Here is a 20,313-nt window from a genome sequence, read left to right as displayed (position 1 = left end):
TAAATGCACAGGGAAAGCCGTGAAGCAAAGCATCAAGTAAAAGCAGTATGATTAATTCAATTCTGTAACCGTTCAACCTATGTGTACCATTTATACATATATAGTCTGATCCCAACTTCTGAAGAAAGTGCCTCTGGGAGTCATTCATTTTCATTAATGTGAAATCATCATTTTAAAATTCAGGATAACTTTCTAAAATTCTATTTTAAGGCTTATAAAATAAAATAGAGTTGTTATCCTCACTAGTAATTTCATTAACATTTATACAATCATTTTTATGCCTTACAGCATTTGATTGTGGATTATAAGAATTTTCGGTACACTTCTGTTACTGGGACCAGATTCAAAAATGTATACATTCATATGTACACATATATATGCATACATGAACACATTCATCCAGCCATACATGCATACATTTCTGATTCTGGTTCTGATAACGGAAGAGTACCGAATTTTCAATATTCCATAAATCATTCTTTGTCAAAAGATGCAGTATCATATGCAGAATCTTGAATTTTATCTAAAATTTCATCAAAAGATACTTTTCCAGCAATTTAAGTTACATAAATTAACATTAGAATGGTATAACTGCCGTTCTAATTTTGTAAGAGACAGATGCCCTATACCATTTCTATGACTTACAATGGGTTTTTCTATATAAGCAGTACATTTTCCATTATTAAACTGGCTTACTGGGCAATAAGAATTAATTTTGTTACTCCCTTGTATTTTTAAATGTCCCATGCCTTGCACTTTAGATATAAAATAATGTCCTGAATGATGGCATACAAAATAAATATCTTTTACATGTAATGGGTCATGTTTCTTTGTAAATTAAAAAAATTTAGATTATGTTTCCATTTCAAAATTCTCCTTTCACAACATGAAATCATTAAACACAGAGAAATCTCTCTCTTCTTTTTCAATGACTATTTCATGTTCCATTTGCAAATGTAATGAAAAGTTTTCCTGTGGAAAACCTTCATTACATAATGTGCATTTATATAATTTTTTAATGATGAACACTCAAGGGCAGTAAATGCACTATCTGATTGTGAAAATAATAAATTTTTATTATTGTTGAACTGACGACTATATAAACTGCATTTAAATTGGAAAACTTTATTTTTACTTGCTTTGAGTAATGTTGTTTGTTGTGATATATGCAATTTCATGCAGTGACATTTTAGATTGCTGTTACTTGAGAAACATTTTTTTGGAATCAGGGCAGCTAAAACTTTTTTGACGTTATACTGGATTTGAAGTAAAAGTATATGAAATCGAATTACCATTGACGACTTTATAAAATGCATGATCTGAATTGGAATTAAATATTTCAGCAGTAGAAATATGCTTTTTATTGGAATGTATGTTCTTCAAATGATGCTATAAATTGCTGGCATTTGAAAAACACTTTTTGCAAATAGAACAGTTTTAAGATTTTGAAATTACAGTTTTCTGAAAGATGTTACCAATCGTAATCAACGCGGAAATGTGAATTTCAGATCTATTGTCTTGAATGATCATTGATATCACCACCCAGCTCATTTAAATTGGTGCTATATATTCTAATATTCTGAAGCAGAATCCTCACAATATTCCTAAGTATTTGGCCGTGAGAAGGGTCTTTTATTGAGAGATTCTTCAGTTCATTATAAATATGTGAAAGCAAAATTCACATACTAACGAAGCATAAAACGCACGAAGTCAAATGCAAAATGTAAACAGACACATTTTTGATGTATCTGTTAACGTCACATGATGCGCAAACTGAGATGCGCGTAAGACGGTAGGATCAGATTCATGATCCCAAAAGTTGCCTTCTCTCCGTAGACGCTTGTATCAAGCATGCGCAGTAAGCGAAATTCGCTTAACACTGTTCAACTCAATGTGCGGTCTGCCATTACGCATCCCGTTGTCACGCGGAAACCCACTTTGCGAAAACTCATCGAGTTTGCCTGAGCCGAAGCTTATTTTAAATGGACAATCCATCCACCCTCCGTACCTCACTGCGCATGTACGAAATAACGTCAGAAAGAAACAAAACAGCATGCCGTCGGCCATATTAGCAATCGTTTACCGCGTTGTTCAAAAACGTTCTTTGTTGTTGTAGTCAGAGGTACTTGGTTCTACAGTCTTTTTCTGAAAATAAGACATCCTCAAAATAAGCCCTATCGTGATTTTCGGAACTTTTTGTAAAATAAGACATCCACCGAAAATAAGCCCTAGTTAAAATAATGTGACAAAAAGAATTCGTTAAAAATGCTGTTGATTTATCAAGTATAAGTAATAATATGTTTAGCTTTCCTAATACTCGTATTTCAGAGAAATGTTTGAAACAAAATATTCCGAGAAATTAATTGTTTACCTCTACAGTTCATTTCGAATTAATTCTTGGAATTTATCTTAACCAGTTCACCGTTTTCCCGAGATAGATACGTTCACAGGAAGGGCATCGTCATCCGTTAGCGTCGGCAGACTCTCGTCGGGGTGAAATTTGGGCTGAACCGTAACACCCGAAACACATACGATGCAGAAACCTTTCGCAGAATGATCAAGATAAAATAGTAGCAAAAGTTCCATTTGATTCTATATTAGATGAACTCAGAGATTCAGTATCAGAGTCAAATCTTCAAAGAATTCATCTTTTAACAAATAAGGATTTACGTAATATTTAAAAGAGTTTTTAATTTAAATGCTACTGTTGTTTGGCATCAAACTGATGGGATTAGCGTGGAGGCATGGGTTAATGAGATGCAGGCAAATGAAAAGTCTTGTGTTTTGCTATATAATCCTCAAGCCATTATTTTAAAACATCAAGAGTTATTAAGGAACGATGATTTTGTTTTAATCATCATGAATGAGGCACAGTGTGACATGCTTAAAAAGTTTGGATCAGACTGTATTTCTGTAGATAGCACCCACGGGTTAAATAGCTGTTCACTTGAACTTACATCCTTTGTCGTAATTAACAACATGAGGCAGGGTTTTCCCTGTGCATTTCTAATCTCAAATCGAACTGACCAGCATGTTATATCATTATTTTTCTCAACAATAAAAAAATAAATTAAAATAAAATAAAATAAAATCCCACCTCAAGCAAGGAGAGGTATATAAAATCCTTCGAACCTTGCTCGAGGAGAGAGATGAGGAGACTTTTTATAAAATGTTAGAAAATGTCATTGTATATTTGGAAGATGATCCACAAATTTCAGAATTTTCATCATATTTTAAAACGTACTATACAAAAAATGTAACTACTTGAGCATATTGCACAGTGGATGCACAGTGGCCTAAACTCAAATATGCATATTGAACGCATGCATCGTACTATTAAATATATTTATTTACAAGGAAACACTGTGGAAAGTCTTGATAAAGCTATTCATGCCATCATGCTTTTCGTACGGGATAAACTCTTTGACAGACTGTTAATTCTAAATAAAGGAAAGTTAACAAGTAAATTAAAGGGCAAAAGAAAACGTCACAAAGAAAGTCTCTCCTTTAAATCACCAGTTGTGCAAAATGAAAATAGCTGGACAGTGCAATCTTCAAGAGGTTTTCAGATTTATGAAAATAATGAAAACATTACTGAATATATGTTGATATGCAGTTATTGCAATATTTGTATACACTGATTATCATGCACATGTGCAGACAATGCCATTAAATAGAATATGTGCAAACATATTCATTATATTTCTAATTTTATCAATCAAACAAAAGGAAGTGATAACAGCAGTTATACTAGTGAGGAAAGTAGTTTAAGTATTATTGAAACTGATGAGACAACTATGATAATGGAAAAATTACACCAAAATAGTTCTGTTAATAATGAAACACTCACAGTTGATATTGAAAAAAATTAATTAAAAGAGAAAATTAATAATTTAATTGACAGTGTCACTACTATGGAAGAAATAGGAAGCTTAAAAAAATATTTGCCCCTGCAGAGCCAACATTAAAAGCTATCCGTACTACATCAGCAATAAATGACATTTCACGTGAGGTAGTAGTGCAGAACATACCAGGAAATAAAAATATTGAGCACCAAAGGAGATTATTTTGTACAAGAATACTTAAAAGGTTAAAAACTTCCATCAGAAGACCTACTGTTGAGGAAGTAAAAGATATTAATCTAAACCTGATCTTAGGAGGAAAAAACTACTCTCAGTAGGTAAACTATTTAACTGCTGATTAGAATGTCTACTGCATTATATAATGAAGATCAGATTTCTCAACAGTTATGTATATTTATGTAAGTCTCGTAACCTTTTTGTACTGTACAAGCCAGACAATTTCAACCTATGTGTCAATTTTTTCTGATATTAATATAAACTTGACTTTCTTGTAATTTGATTTCTTTAGATTTTATTTTTGAAAAAATAAATAAATAAAAAAATTGTTTTATTTTATAAGAAAAGTAGTACAAGAGTTGCTTTTCTGCTTTTTTAATTAAAAAGCTTTATTTTCAGCTGCTGCTTCATGCATAATTTCTTCTCTAATCCATTTTACTACATATTTTCTTAATAGCATTCTTTACATTGCATAATATTTATATATTGAGCTAATTTTAGATGTTATGTTCTGCAAGTATCATAAACCTCTTTACACATGTGACTTAAGACAGGAAAATCTGTGAAAGTTTTCTCAGTTTTAATGTGTATAAAGTTAGAAAGTCCTCCACGAGGGCATCCCTCCCTTTAGGCAGATAGCCCTCGTGTGCTTTCCCATAACTGAATAATAATCCATTGATGTGTATAAAAACAATTAAAAATGAAAGAAATTCTGTTGAAAGTAGTAAATATTATTAAAAGGTAGAACATTGGGAATGATTTTGTATTTGAGGAAAAACATGGATAATTATGATTGTATTACAGTCAAAAATCTTTAATCCGGAATGATCTATAATACGGACCTCAAACTTTCTGCGCATGCGTCAACGCATAATGCATTGACGCATGCACATAATACATTTATGCATACGGAAATATGCATTTACGCTTGCGCATAATACGTTAACGCATCCGCGTTTAACGTATAACGGACGGTATAAGCTAAGCTAAAATGATCTAATTATCTATTTCAGTTAATGTTGCAGATTGCGTTGTTCCTTAATCTTCGAATTGGATCCGGCTTATTATTTTTTGCAGACTGTTAGAGTACTTTTATAAAAGCTGGAACTTTCGATTATGTCAAAAAGAATTTCCGATTATGGAGCTGCCAAAGGATCTACAAAACGAAAGCATGTTTCGATGTCGATCAAGCAAAAAGTGGAATTGCTGTAAAAAATGCATAAAGGCATATCCTTTGTTTCTCTAACCATTCCGAAATCTGTTTTATCAATTTCACGCTGTTCTGCCGGGGGGGGACGTCGCGGCACGCAATGAACTGGAAGTTGATCTGTCAGCACTATCCTTATCTTCAGGGCAGATGTTTTTATTTTATTTGGCTTATAATTCCTTACTAAATGTAGTATTTTATCTTGATGTACTTCGTCTTAGATATGATTTAAATCAAATTCCTCGTCATTATAAATATCACAAATACACATCAAATAGTTTTCTGGTTGCAATTTTCTAATTTCGACTATGCGTAATGTATGCTTTACGCATGCGCATGTTGAAAGAAATGTTTAATAAAGTAAACAAATAAATATTAAGCTTTTCCTTTTGTAACTTTTGATACCCTATCATAATTTCTCTTTATTTCATAAATTACCGTTTCATATTTTTAATTTTATAATTTCTGCATGCCATCTTACCAGATTTAAACTGATGATCTATAATTCGGAGAAACCGATAATCCGGAATCGCCGAAGTCCCTATGAGTCCAGATTAAAGACTTTTGACTGTATTACCTTTGTAAAATTAGAGCGCATAAAATCTTCTGATATAAAAGTTTTCTCAAGAACTTTGCAATAACACACAGGAAGCTGTATCCGATTTGATCATTATGAATTACATACACGTGAGTTAAAAATAATGTATATTACAGTTATATATTTCTTAAAATAATTTTGAATTATTTACTGTTTCCCATATTTAAACATGTAAGTTGCAATTATAAATATAATATGTAATTGTATGTGCATCATTTATAAAAATGTAAAATCACATGAGGAAAAAATTGCTTAAGTGTGCTAAGGCTGCATTTGTAGGGGTTGAATATAAAAGCTGATTATGTACCACATGTATACATTTTAAGTATATTTCTCATTAATTATCTACACATCAATGATATGTAAAATATTAAAAAGTATATTTTGTTAACCGCATACTTTTAGCTTAAAAAAAAACTTAATTATTGTAATAGACATTTATATAAGGAAAGTTTTGCTTAAAAGAAAAATTATAAAGTTACCTTACTTCACTCTAATTTTAAAAGATTTGTATAACTCTAATAAGTTGATTTGTTCCATTTCGATGTATGATTCCTATTTTTTAATTGTGAATTTTTTTATCTGAATGTGTGCAGATTGTGTGATAATTTTCAAAGTTATATTCCTTTAGAAGTAGGACTGGATTATTTGAATTAGGCAAAGCACAAGAATGCTGTTCACCTAAATCAAGCCGATAAGAGATCTTCAAGTTACAGAAAAACCTCTTAGCTTACATAACTCAAAAAAAAGGAAAAAAAAAAAAAAAAAAGGATTGAATTTCAGATATTTTCTTAAATTTATGTAAAACACTTACCTGGAAATTTCAGATATTTTTAGAATGCAGAATATTGGACTTGATTGTGCGTTTTGATTAAACATGTATTTTTGTGATATTTGTCAGTGTCTGTGCAGGATGACACCTACAATTTGTTGACACAGAAGTTAACTTGAAAACTTCTTTTGCAGAAGAGGAATATAAGACTCTTATCCTGTTTCCTAGGCTATTTTCAGTAAACATTCGGATGCATATCCTCTAGGAGAGTCTTGATCAAACTACGAAGTATGCTTTACTTTAATTTAATAACCCAATTCATTCTAATTTCTGCTCATACAGATGCTGAGCTGTACGTTTCGATTTTTTTATTTGTGTGGACACAGTCTCTTTTTCATAAAGCTTGTTTTCTGTATACTGATTATTTTAAATAACATATATTCTACTGTTATGAAAAAATGTTAAAAAGATTTTAAGATGCTAAAAATATAATCATGGAAATAATGATTGCATTCTTGTTTCCAAGGAAAGATTAACAAGGATCTCAGACTTAACTATTTTTATCATAACAAAATTCTCTATCATGTGGAAAATTAGAAAGTTTTGTGAATACAATCACTGAATACAATTAGTACCTAATTTCATTTATAAAAGATTCATTTTAAACATTTCTGAATAAAATCATTCAAAAGGTTTTCAGTAGCTACAATGATCAAAATTTCTAAATACAACAACCCCAGTTATAATAAGTTACTCAGATTATAATTTTGATTTTGAAAACTGATGCTTCTAAAATGAATTTTTCTCATTGAATTATGGAAAAGCACACATTGTTAGGGTTATCATTTCATCTCATCTCCCCCCGCCCTGAAAATTGCTTGCATATGTTTATTTTTGGGACAGTTATGGTGTATGAAGGAATAAAAGGAAAGTATTCAAAAGAACAAAATATGGACCTGCTCTTGCATATTTTCCATTAGGTAATAATGACAAAAACTTCTTTTTAATGTTCAAAAAAGTTCCTAGATGAATATTCAGAATTCATTTTCAAGTTTAATAGTTTCTTCACTGTTGACAGCTGTAATCAATGTTTTTCTGGGTAACAATATTTATTGTTCATTATTGAAAAAAAATCTTTCTATTGGAGCTGATGCATTTAGTGACAAAACTGATTAACTAGACAAGAAGACACTTTCATTCAACAATAGTGAACATTTTACAGTCCTTAGACACAGTCCAAGTAGAATTACAAACTTTGAATCATTTGGGCTAATCCCCAATGTCTGGTAACCCTACATAGTGGCTCTCTCCCTATACCACATTGATAGTATACACAGTGAAATCCACAAGAATTCCATTCAGCTGTTAAAGTTGGCTTATTTGATTATAGTAAAGCATTTGAGGGCTATTTGCCTAAGGAGTGCTTTTGTGGACGACTTTTTAAGGGAACTGGCTGATACACTTACTACACATGGGGAAAACTACAAAAGTGCAAATGGAGGTAGCCTGCCATCTTGACATCATGGGCACTTTATTAACTAGATGGGTACTTTTCCTTCTTTTTTGTGACGAGATTCAGTTTGGATATGGAGATTTACACCTTCAACTGTTTACCATGTGTTTTGGTTTTTCAAAGGAAATTGATGCATGCATACAGGCTACTATAAATACAAATTTTACTATAACATTTTGCATTCATAACAAAATTTTATGGATATTATGAATTATATTTTATGAATTATTCATTCATGCATTAAAAAAATATTGGTACTCTTCTGGTATCGGGATTAGATAAAAAAATGTATGCATCTATGTGCATATACATACAATCACACACACATGTACATACTTAAATACATATATACATGCATACGTCAACACATACATCTATACATTGCTGAATCCAGTCCCGATAAGCAGAAGAGTACCAAAATATTATAAGCTGTAACGAAAGAAAGATGAACACTAACTGAAATTATGATTTCATTCAAAACTGAGAGATACCGAGTTCTGGTGGGCTCTATAAATCTTACATAGTCCTATACACAGCACATTTCTATTAACGCAAATGAATGCCATATGCGACAAATGATACTGCAATCTTCAGTAAATAACGAGACTGTCTTGGATCACGCATAAGATGATAATCTGTAAATTACTGTTTATATCCTAACAACAGTTTAAACAGAATTTTTTTGTTCTCATTCAGAAAATACAGGTAAATAAACTATATGTGAACATAAAATTATTGTGAGATTTATTGCTGAATGATTTTAAACAAATAAAGAAATTCAGCCTAATTTCACTGCAGTTTTCTGTTGTTGCTGAAAGTTCCATTGCTAGTATTAGCAATAACAATAGTTACTTCATATAGGTGGAATATGTTGCAACAAAATGTTGTTTTACAAAAAATGAAAATACATTAAACAGCTTTACAGCAGCTCTGAACATATTTTGTAATTTCTAAATCGGTAAATGTGAAAGTTTGAAGTGCAACATGAGGTTTTCCTCAATTCATATTTTTACACTAACTGCACAATCAGTTACTATGTTATCTCTTTGTAACGAATATCCATGAAAATTAATAATGAAATTGCATTAAGTATATTTTATTGTTATCATTCATAAGGGCATGAGTAGCACTACAATTATGAAGTTAAATCGGCATCCTGTGTCGTCATTCTTAACATTAAACTGTTAACAGAAATGGACAGGCTATGCATTTTGATACCATGACATAATTTTCTGTGGGAAAGAAATTGACTGATTTATACAATTATTCAAAATAAAAATCCCTAGTTACAATCCCATGTCATAATTTATATAACACCAAGTTTTCCACCAACAAAAATTTTTAAGGCAAAGCATATTTATTTGGTTTTTTTCTGATTATATTTCTGATTTTTTCCATTACTCCCTATATATATATATCACATTATTAATATTATATCTTAGTACATCTTTTTTAATATTTATATTAATTCAATATCTTTCACTTATGATGCATGCATAATGTACCAGATACAAAGGTGCATTTTGTCTTTCGAATGCTTTTCTTTCCTCAACAGCGATATTCAAAATATTATTTGCTTTAGAATAGGCAGATTTATGGACGACAGAGAGGGAGTCATCACCATTAAAAACTGAACATGCAATTAACAGTTTCATTTTCAGTAGTTGGATGACTGTTTCATTTCCATCCATACTTTTTTTTTTTTTTTTTTTAATCTCCAAGCATAAATTAATTTTTCTAACAATTACGGATTTATTCATTCAACTGTATTCACTGTAGATCATATACTACATCTATACATATACATCTATAGCATCTATTACTTCTTTCCTATTAAAAAAAATAAGCTGTAACCCATGTGCATATGTTTACATATATGAGCAGTCGGAGTCTTTAAAATTCCAGCAGTTGGAGTCAAGTCATTTTTCCTGCCGACTCCACAGCCCTGCTTGTACAGATGATGAAATGTCGATCTTTGAATTCATTGTTGAGATGCCAGTTGCAACACCCAATGCTTAAATTATCACATAGCTGATGCATCAGAATGTGCTCCTATGTGCCGTAAATAATCTTCTTTTTAATACCCCTTAATGCATGAGCTTAGTATAACTGCAATAAAATAATTTCAAAAAAAAAAAAATAATAATTGGCACTCTCTGTCATGGTCCTGTAATTACCTGCTAAATATTAAACTAGCATAAAATAGCATATTTCTTTATCATTTGCATGTTCTAACAATAATTTACAGAAGATAAGCATGCTTAATTAGAAACAGTCATAGGTTATATTATTATAATTTATTGCACATAATTAATTAAATGCATAATTAAAAAGGAATCATTTTTAATGAAAAAATACACTACTTAGAAACTTGCATTAGCAATTTTTTTTTTAATCTCCAAGCATAAATTAATTTTTTTTAACAAACATGGATTTATTCATTCAACTGTATTCACTGTAGATCATATACAGATATGTCATACAGAATTAATACAAATGCATCATTCTCAACCACATGACACAGATTTCCAAACCACATGGCACTTCATGTAAATAAACAAAAGGATTTCATGAAGAGTGTGCCAGCATGTGCACAAAGTGAGATGCACATCAGATCCTGATTCCATAAGTTGGCTTCTTTCTATAGACGCTTGTAAGGAAATATGAATGGCAACCATCTTACTTGTTGCAAAACACTAAAGCTAAATTATACATTACTATATTTTTTAGACTTAAAAAACACGAATGTTTAGAGAAATGAGCTATATTTCGGTAGAGAAGAAGAAGAGAAAGAATGATCTTGTTTGTTTGTGTTAGCTACATATAAGTCAGGATAAAGCTCGGACAGCAGCCTTGGCTCCAAATCAGGGGAAAACATTTAAATTCTTATAAAATGGTTATCGTTGTATGATGTACTTACTCTATGGAGATAACCCACATTCTTACTTGGCTTTAACATTTTTAGATCAAATGGTCTAAAAATTATATTTCTGTCCAAAAAAATTGCCCCCTTTCTATTTGCGTTTCCTTCGACTCTAAACTATAACAATATACTCTTTAATTACAGTGATCATGATTTCTCAAATACACTTTATACAAGTTAATGGGTCGACATTATTTTAGCTGAGCATAGAAGATACGTTAGCAAAGACAGAAGCTAGGCGGAGGAATGCAGCAGAAGAGATAATGACGTAATTAATTGAAAAGTGTATTTATACAAGTTTGATGTACAAGTACAGCTAATCTATGACTGGTTAGTTTTATTTACCCTTTTCAACCAGCATTATATAATGAAGAAAAATCTCGAATCTGGGAGAACACATGAATTTAGGAAAAGCATACAAAATCTGGAAATGTTAATTTTGAGGTCACCATCTATTTTTCTAAAGCAGCTATCGTATTTTCTTACACCTTACATGCATATACAACCGACGGTTAGAGTAGACTTAAGAGTACCCCTTGTATTATCGTAAAATTGTTTCATTTATTGCCAAGTTATTTTTTTGTTTATAGCCAAGAGTTTGTTTCATTTATGGTAACCTTAATAGTTGAATGTTCCGTAATATATGTTTACCTCGAATTGGGTGCTCCTTTGACTTTTTAAGTGAAAATACATCGATGTGTACATGGACAAAGTGAGGGATTGTGCAATTCTCTAATTTCTTTTAATTAAAAATAAGTCGATGTGTTCCTGGTTAAAGTCAAGGGAGTGTGCAGTGCCTGGTTTATGCAACTATTTGACTTGTTATTTTGTCTTTGTGTAGTGGTGATATTTTTGGCGTTAAAAACGCCACTACACAAAGCCAAAATAAGAAGTCAAAGAAATGCGCAAACTCCGTATCCATGTAGCACCAAAACACGCCAAATTTTGCCAAGGGGTACCCATAAATATACTTTTACCACAGCTGACATTCATTTATATTTAGAGATGCGTTCACAATTCCGTACGTAAACACATTTACCTGACAGTTATTTCGCTGCAATCAACTAGTAAATATAACCATTACGATCAATAAATTTTATAATTAACACTCAAACTTATTATAATTTTGTGATTATCTTTCTACTTTATATATAAAATCCATTCTAATATAGATATTTTGTACATAAGTCGATTTTATGTATTTGCACTTAGGTAACTTATCTAAAAAACTAAGAAAAATAATGAAATATGTAATTAACATTATCAATGAGTTATTTCTAATTCTATGGTGAGGTTTATGTTGCAAATAACATAAAATACTTAAAAAGTGTTGTAAAAGTTCATACATAAACGTAAATATTGTATTTGTTTGAAGGAGGTAACATGTTAACATCTATGTTCTACAACATATTTGTATATGAATAAATGTGCATTGTACTAAATATCTACCAAACATATTTCCTCATTGTCCCCTTTAGAGGGTTTTTGAAAAATTCTGTATTTTTATACCTATGCTTGATGAATTAAGTATTAAAAATAAATTAAATAGTAAATCTAAAAATACTCAGGAAAAGTTAATTTTTAAGAACTTGTATCAAGTTGCACTGGCAAAAATGATTTCATGACTTACTTTTTATACAGTACAAAGTCCGTAATCCGGATTCGTTGGGACTTCGGCGATTCCGGATTATAGATCATCAATTGAATTCTGGTAAGATGGCATGCAGAAATTATACAATTAAAAATATGAAACCGTAATTTATGAAATAAAGAGCAATTATGATCTAAAGGGTATCAAAATTTACAAAAAAAAAAGCTTAGTATTTATTTGTTTACTTTGGTAAACATTTCTATCAATGTAAGTTGTTTAAGTTGCTTTGTTTTTTGTGCTAATACTTTCTCTTTAATTCTATAAACAGACATAATTCCTTGTTCAGTTACAAAGTCCTGTAATTCCTGTGTCGAGAATACCGACTAACTGCTCAATCGAAATTGTTTCTTTTTCAATAACATTCTCTGTTACTTTCTTCACTATCGGAAGCGCACATGGGTACAAACTTTACTGGCTTTAAGCGCATGCATAAGTTTGTGGCTTTGATGTTCGGATTATAGATCATTCGGGATAATGGACGTCTGGATTAGAGACTTCGTACTGTACACATATCTGTTAATATTTGATTTAAATCAAAATAATCTTTCCAAATATGCGAAAGGTATTTAAAATATGTAGTTGCAAACTTCACAATACAAATTTTAGAATTCTTGTATTTAAATATCTCCTTAAATTCAATATGTACATTTTCCCCCCTATACTTTTAAGGCTATATGTAAATAATGACAAAAACATTTATAGTGATAATTAAAAAAAAAAAAAAGATTTATTAAACAAAACAAGAAGAGTACAACAGATGCAATGTTACTTCAGTCAATCACATGAAATAAAATTAAAATGATCTGCAAAATTATATTCTGTTAACAACATAACTTTGCCAGATTATAATTCTTATTTCTGTTAGAGGAGTCCTATTTGCAAACATCAATTGAATATAATTTTTATATGGAATATCTCTTCGGTTAAAAATAACAATAGAGTCAATAAAGTACGAAATTTTCAGATTCTTTATATTCTTATGTTGCATTATAAAAGAAATATTTCATCATGCTCCCTCAGTGAATTTCAAAATCAATTTAGGCTCCCATTTCTCTTAAAGCTGATCAGTGCAAATACTTCCGAAACAAAGCACGAAATATAAGATAAGTACAAGACTCTACTTTGGTACATGCAATATAGAAAGGCAGTATGTGTCTTTGAAGGTTAAAATTATGTTTTCTTCTGGCAATATAAAAACAAAATATTTCTTAAAGACACATTTAGTAAATAACTATTTCTTACATCTATGTAAAAAATATTTTCCGAATGCCTTTTTACATACATGAGGTTTTTCTACAGTGCTGATAAGTGCAAAAATTGTTTGAAAGCTTATTGAAGTTGAGAAACATTTTTATACCTAATCACACAACCAGGCCCGTCCCTAAGTAACAGACTGCCCACGAATTTTCTTAAGACAACAGTCTCCCAATTAAAAAAGAAAAAAAAAAAATAAAAAATAAAAGCTCAATGACTACCAAAATTTTTATCTCATACTCACTAAGCACAAAATTGGCAAACTGTATAAAAAGCTCTTGCATATAACAAATATTTGCAGTGAATTTAAAATACTTAGTCGTGTTATGGCGACAGTCCAGCCGCCCCCGATTTTTGCTGCCTGCATACTTTTAAGTATTTGACCCCTGCACAGACCGAAATTTCAATTTTTTGTTAACGTAAAAGGAGCCAAATTTAATAAAATGCACTAGCAAGCTACAGCATGGACATGGTGATGCAATATTTAACCACTGTTCAGAATTTCAGAACAAGAATTAGGTGTTAACATGAAAGTCAGCATATTCCAAAAGAACGAGATGTCAAAGCTAAATATTTAATAATAGACAATAATCAGGGACATATAAGTATAAATGGTACAATTTGGTTTCGGGGAACGTAAAAAATTGCAGCGGAAATGCATGCGCAAAAGCGCCAAATCTAGCAAACTTGCACATTAAACAGCACACCAAATCTCGCGAACACGCTGATTTCAAATTGCGTATAGTTCTATATTTGTAAGTCGCCATTGAAATACTAGTTTAATTTTTTAATTCTCTTTATTATAAAGCTGTGGATTGTACAATTTGGGAATTGCCGAGTGAAGAAAAGTCTACAATAGAATTTTTTCAAAGAAAAAGGCATCATTTATGATAGAAAATTATGTTTGAACAATCATGAGGTGAAATTATGCTTTATCGAAAACTCGGTAGCAAAATGGCGGTGCAGGAAAGAAACCTGTAATGAGTATGTTTTCATTCAGTTATTTTACTCTTTTTTGTATAAATAATAATAATAATAAATTGTATGATGTGAAATTAACCTTTTTATCTAAATTAAAATAATAATCTGAAACAGTTATTTACTCTTATGCTTCCATTCAGTCATGTTTAGCCTTTTTTATATATATTATAATAATAAAAAAGTACTATATGAAAGTAACTTTTCATCTAAATTAAAAAAAAAATCTTAAATAGTTATTCGCTATTATACTTCCTTTCTTGCGTTAGGGTTGCCACAATTATTTTTGGCAGCATTGGCATCAACAATAGTTTGGCGATTTTTTACGGCCCTCAAAACCGAATAGTACCGTATAAACCTATCTGAAACATTTAGCATGGATCCATGAGCAAGAAACAAGTTATATATATAAAAGGAATAACCTTAGCACAATTTTCTGATTTTTTACAGATGAAAAGTTAAAAGTTATTTATTGGGTGCAAGTTCATGGTTTTCACAGCTTTATTTCAGAAAGATTACGAAACCGTAGATATTTATTATAAACTGGTAAAAATTAATATTATATCAAAAGAAAATATATTTGAAAATATAAATTTTATTTTAAAATAAAAGATGTGACGAATTGAAAAAAAAAAAATTTTTTTTCCAAATCTTTCTGTTCTTATTTTGCACTTTTCTCGTCCTCAAGTACACACCTATCTGTTTTTGCCACCTTTCCCCCCCCAAAAAAAAAACAATTCAGTTCATGCAGCACTCGGCTATGGAGGAGAAGTATTTCCTTTTTGTTCCCTTTACAAAATTCTGTTTTCTTGCAGAAAGTTTTATTATAGAATTGTGGTAAAATTGCTCACAAATTCCGCAAGACTGAATTTTAAAATGAAGCATAAGGCAAAAAATATCACAATTTGTTTATAAAAACTTTAGAATATAGGAAAAAGAATGCACACAAAATGGCAGAAATGCTTGATTGAGGGATTATAATAAGCATGTTTGCTGGAAGATTGGTTATGCACATTGTAGCTAGAGTTCCCACCTCGCCCCGAATTCAGTTGTGAAAATTAAAATCTCCCAGCTCCAGGAAGAAATTTAAAATAAATATTACTCTCCCGGAATATAAAGTTTCTTGAAAATAACGACACATTGTGCACGGAAGAAATGGTTGAGAGCATCGAAAATCACACGACCGCGCACAGTAGCGAAAGAACGTCTAGGTCAATACATATTCTTTGCAGCAGCAATCTACGGTGAGTAAGCACCTTACGGGATGAGTAGTCGTTTCATGCCGGCGTATCGCGCATGTGTCCTCATCTAATGCCACCCTCTCATTTTCAATCCATTCTTTCATTTAGCCTGCAGTTAGCTAGTTATCCACAAACATGTGCATATTTTGAAATTATTTAAATGCTTTCATAATAATGTCTACTGAAAAAAATGATTCTGATTGTGCAAGTGAACAAGTGCCACAAAAAAAGATAAAATATTCGACGTCATTTCAAGATAAGTGGTTAACTCAATTTCATTAGCTTATGAAGAGAGACAACTTTAACGAAGAATGTAAAGTATTTTGGAAAATGGTTAATATTAAATTCGAGGATGTTATAGCTTTAACCTGACATTCCCAAAGCAAGAAACATTAGTAGCTAATATTGAATATTCATCACAATCAATTTTGAACTTTTTCATGAAGAAATCTTCCGAAGAACAGGAAAATATATCAGCAATTGAAATTACTTCAGTCTGTCACAGGATTAAGCATCTCACACTTTTAACAGATAGGATTGCATAAATTGTATAGCACTCTATTTCCAGATTCTTCTCTGTCCAAAAACGATTTCTTGTGGTACAACAAAATGTACAAGAACTAGTGAGAGTGTGCTTGCTCCTGCAGCTCAAAAAATACTTTTAAACGAGATTAAGAAGGTGTAGTGTTTCTCAGTTGCAACTGAAAAAACCGAAAAAAAGATTTTTTTTTCTTCCAGAAACTTTTTTTCCTCTCCCGGATTTTTACAGCCAAGAGGTGGCAACCCTAATTCTAGCCAAAGTTATGTTCCTTTAAATTACCTCTTTGTGTAAATAACTTGTTATAGATCTCGCACACATGAGGTTTCTCTCCAGTGCGAATAAGCATATGTTTCTTTAAATGATCTTTTCGTGAAAATGACTTGTTACATATCTCACACACATGAGGTTTCTCTCCAGTGTGAATAAGTATATGATTTTTTAAATCACCTTTATGAGCAAATGACTTGCTACACACCTAACACAAATAAGGTTTCTCTCCAGTGTGAATAAGTATATGTTCCTTTAAATTACATTTTTGTGTAAATGACTTGTTGCATATCTCACACACATGAGGTTTCTCTCCAGTGTGAATAAGTATATGTTTCTTTAAATGATCTTTTCGTGAAAATGACTTGTTACATATCTCACACACATGAGGTTTCTCTCCAGTATGAATAAGTATATGTTCCTTTAAATGATTTTTTCGTGTAAATGACTTGTTACATATCTCACACACATGAGGTTTCTCTCCAGTGTGAATACGTATATGAATTTTTAAGACACTTTTATGAGGAAATGACTTGCTACATACCTCACACACATGAGGTTTCTCTTGAGTGTGAAAAAATATATGTTCCTTTAAATGACGTTTTAAAGTAAATGACTTGTTACATACCTCACACACATGAGGTTTCTCTTGAGTGTGAATAAATATATGTTCCTTTAAATGACGTTTTAAAGTAAATGACTTGTTACATACCTCACACACATGAGGTTTCTCTCCAGTGTGAATAAGTATATGATTTTTTAAATCACCTTTATGAGCAAATGACTTGCTACATACCTCACACAAATAAGGTTTCTCTCCAGTGTGAATAAGTATATGTTTCTTTAAACTATCTTTTCGTGTAAATGACTTGTTACATACCTCACACACATGAGGTTTCTCTCCAGTGTGAATAAGTATATGTTCCTTTAAAAGACGTTTTACAGTAAATGACTTGCTACATACCTCACACACATGAGGTTTCTCTCCAGTGTGAATAATTATATGTTCCTTTAAAAGACGTTTTACAGTAAATGACTTGTTACATACCTCACACACATGAGGTTTCTCTCCAGTGTGAATAGGTATATGATTTTTTAAGTAACCTTTATGAGCAAATGACTTGCTACATACCTCACACACATGAGGTTTCCCTCCAGTGTGAATAAGTATATGATTTTTTAAATCACCTTTATGAGCAAATGACTTGCTACATAACTCACAAAAATAAGGTTTCTCTCCAGTGTGAATACGTATATGTTCCTTTAAAGTACCTTTTCGTGCAAATGACTTGTTACATATCTCGCACACATGAGGTTTCTCTCCAGTGTGAATAAGTATATGTTCCTTTAAAAGACGTTTTACAGTAAATGACTTGTTACATACCTCACACACATGAGGTTTCTCTCCAGTGTGAATAAGTATATGATTTTTTAAATCACCTTTATGAGCAAATGACTTGTTACATACCTCACACACATGAGGTTTCTCTCCAGTGTGAATAAGTATATGATTTTTTAAGTCACCTTTATGAGCAAATGACTTGCTACATACCTCACACACATGAGGTTTCTCTCCAGTGTGAATAAGTATATGTTCCTTTAAAGTACCTTTTCGTGCAAATGACTTGTTACATATCTCGCACACATGAGGTTTCTCTCCAGTGTGAATAAGTATTCCAGTGTGAATAAGTATATGTTCCTTTAAATGATATTTTTCAGTAAATGACTTGTTACATACCTCACACACATGAGGTTTCTCTCCAGTGTGAATAAGCATATGTTTTCTTAAAACACCTTTACGAGCAAATGTCTTGCTACATACCTCACATACATGACATTTCTCTCCAGTGTGAATAAGTATATGATTTTTTAAATCACCTTTACGAGCAAATGAGTTGCTACATACCTCACACACATGACGTTTCTCTCCAGTGTGAATAAGTATATGATTTTTTAAATCACCTTTACGAGCAAATGACTTGCTACATACCTCACACAAATAAGGTTTCTCTCCAGTGTGAATAAGTGTATGTTTCTTTAAACTATCTTTTCGTGTAAATGACTTGTTACATACCTCACACACATGAGGTTTGTCTCCAGTGTGAATATGTATATGTTCCTTTAAATCACCTTTTCGTATAAATGATTTGTTACCTATCTCACACACATGAGGTTTCTTTTCTGAGTGAATAAGCATATTCATGTTTAAGGTTGTCTTTCGTCCAAGTGAATTCTTGCATACAAATTTTTTTCCCCTGTATATATATGCACATGCTTCTTTAAAGAATCATACTCTCCGTATACCTCATACACGGGGTTTCATTACTGTATCAATACATATGTCGTGAACATTGTGAGTTTAAGAGAAAATAATGAGCGGTTTGTTAAAATTTAGATCAGATGAAAGATCTTTTAATATATTGCATTTTAATATTACTTAGCACAATGTAATAGGTTCATTTTACAATAGGGAACATCCACAAAAATGATGGTTACAAAGTAGTTCGATCATACATCTTTTAACAACAATCTCTCTCGTTGCCATTCCGTAACAGAGAAACTTACCTCTCATTGAGTTTGATAGTGGCGCGACATTCTCCCCATAGAAATCAAGCTTTACCTAGAAGATGCATTGTCTTAATTACAAATATTTTTAATGCTTGTATTAGACTCAGCTACTTTCCATCGCAGTGGAAACATTCGATCATTGTTACGATCCCGAAACTAGGAAAAGATCCAAAGCTAGCAAAAAATTACAGACCCATCAGTCCTTTGCCAGCGCTTGGAAAAGTTTTCGAACGAGTACTTAGTGCTCGGCTCACCAATCATCTAGAACGCCTTAATCTAATAGACAAGCATGAATTTGGATTCCGCAAAGGCCACAATACCACACATCAAATATTAAATTTAGTTGAATTTATTGCCCAAGAATTTACAAAAAAGAACGGAGCAGCGGCATGCTTCCTCGATTTCGAAAAAGCTTTCGATCGAGTTTGGCATGCTGGCTTACTACATAAGCTATCTAACTTCCTTTTACCAAACAGCTTTATTAAGCTTATGCATTCTTATTTTAAACATCGTACGTTTCAAGTGCGCTGTGGTGAAGCAATCTCTTCAAAAAAAGTGATTTACAGTGGAGTAGCTCAAGGCAGTGTTTTAGGACCGAAGCTTTTTACAATATTCATAAATGATATGCCTCTACCTTTTCATTCTAATATACTCAAATATGCCGACGACACAGTCATCCTCACCAGTTCACGAAGTCCAAATAATGCTTTAGAGAAACTTC

General features: G+C 31.5%; 1 protein-coding gene across 1 annotated transcript; it reads right to left on the bottom strand.

Annotated features, from left to right (window-relative positions):
* Positions 1–12,573: 12,573 nt before the first annotated feature.
* LOC146994142 (uncharacterized) lies at positions 12,574–19,648 on the bottom strand. The gene has a single exon (XM_085826877.1). It carries the CDS (start codon positions 19,225–19,227, stop codon positions 17,233–17,235), a length of 1,995 nt encoding a protein of 664 aa, XP_085683003.1. The 5' UTR covers positions 19,228–19,648; the 3' UTR covers positions 12,574–17,232.
* Between the last annotated feature and the right edge of the window lie 665 nt (positions 19,649–20,313).

The sequence above is a fragment of the Stegodyphus dumicola genome, chromosome 11 (genome assembly GCF_044657685.1).
Source record: "Stegodyphus dumicola isolate Sdum_Otavi_A_Nest chromosome 11, ASM4465768v1".
NCBI classification, from domain to species: domain Eukaryota; kingdom Metazoa; phylum Arthropoda; class Arachnida; order Araneae; family Eresidae; genus Stegodyphus; species Stegodyphus dumicola.
Note: the sequence above shows the minus strand (reverse complement) of the source record. Positions and strands in the feature narration are given on the sequence as shown.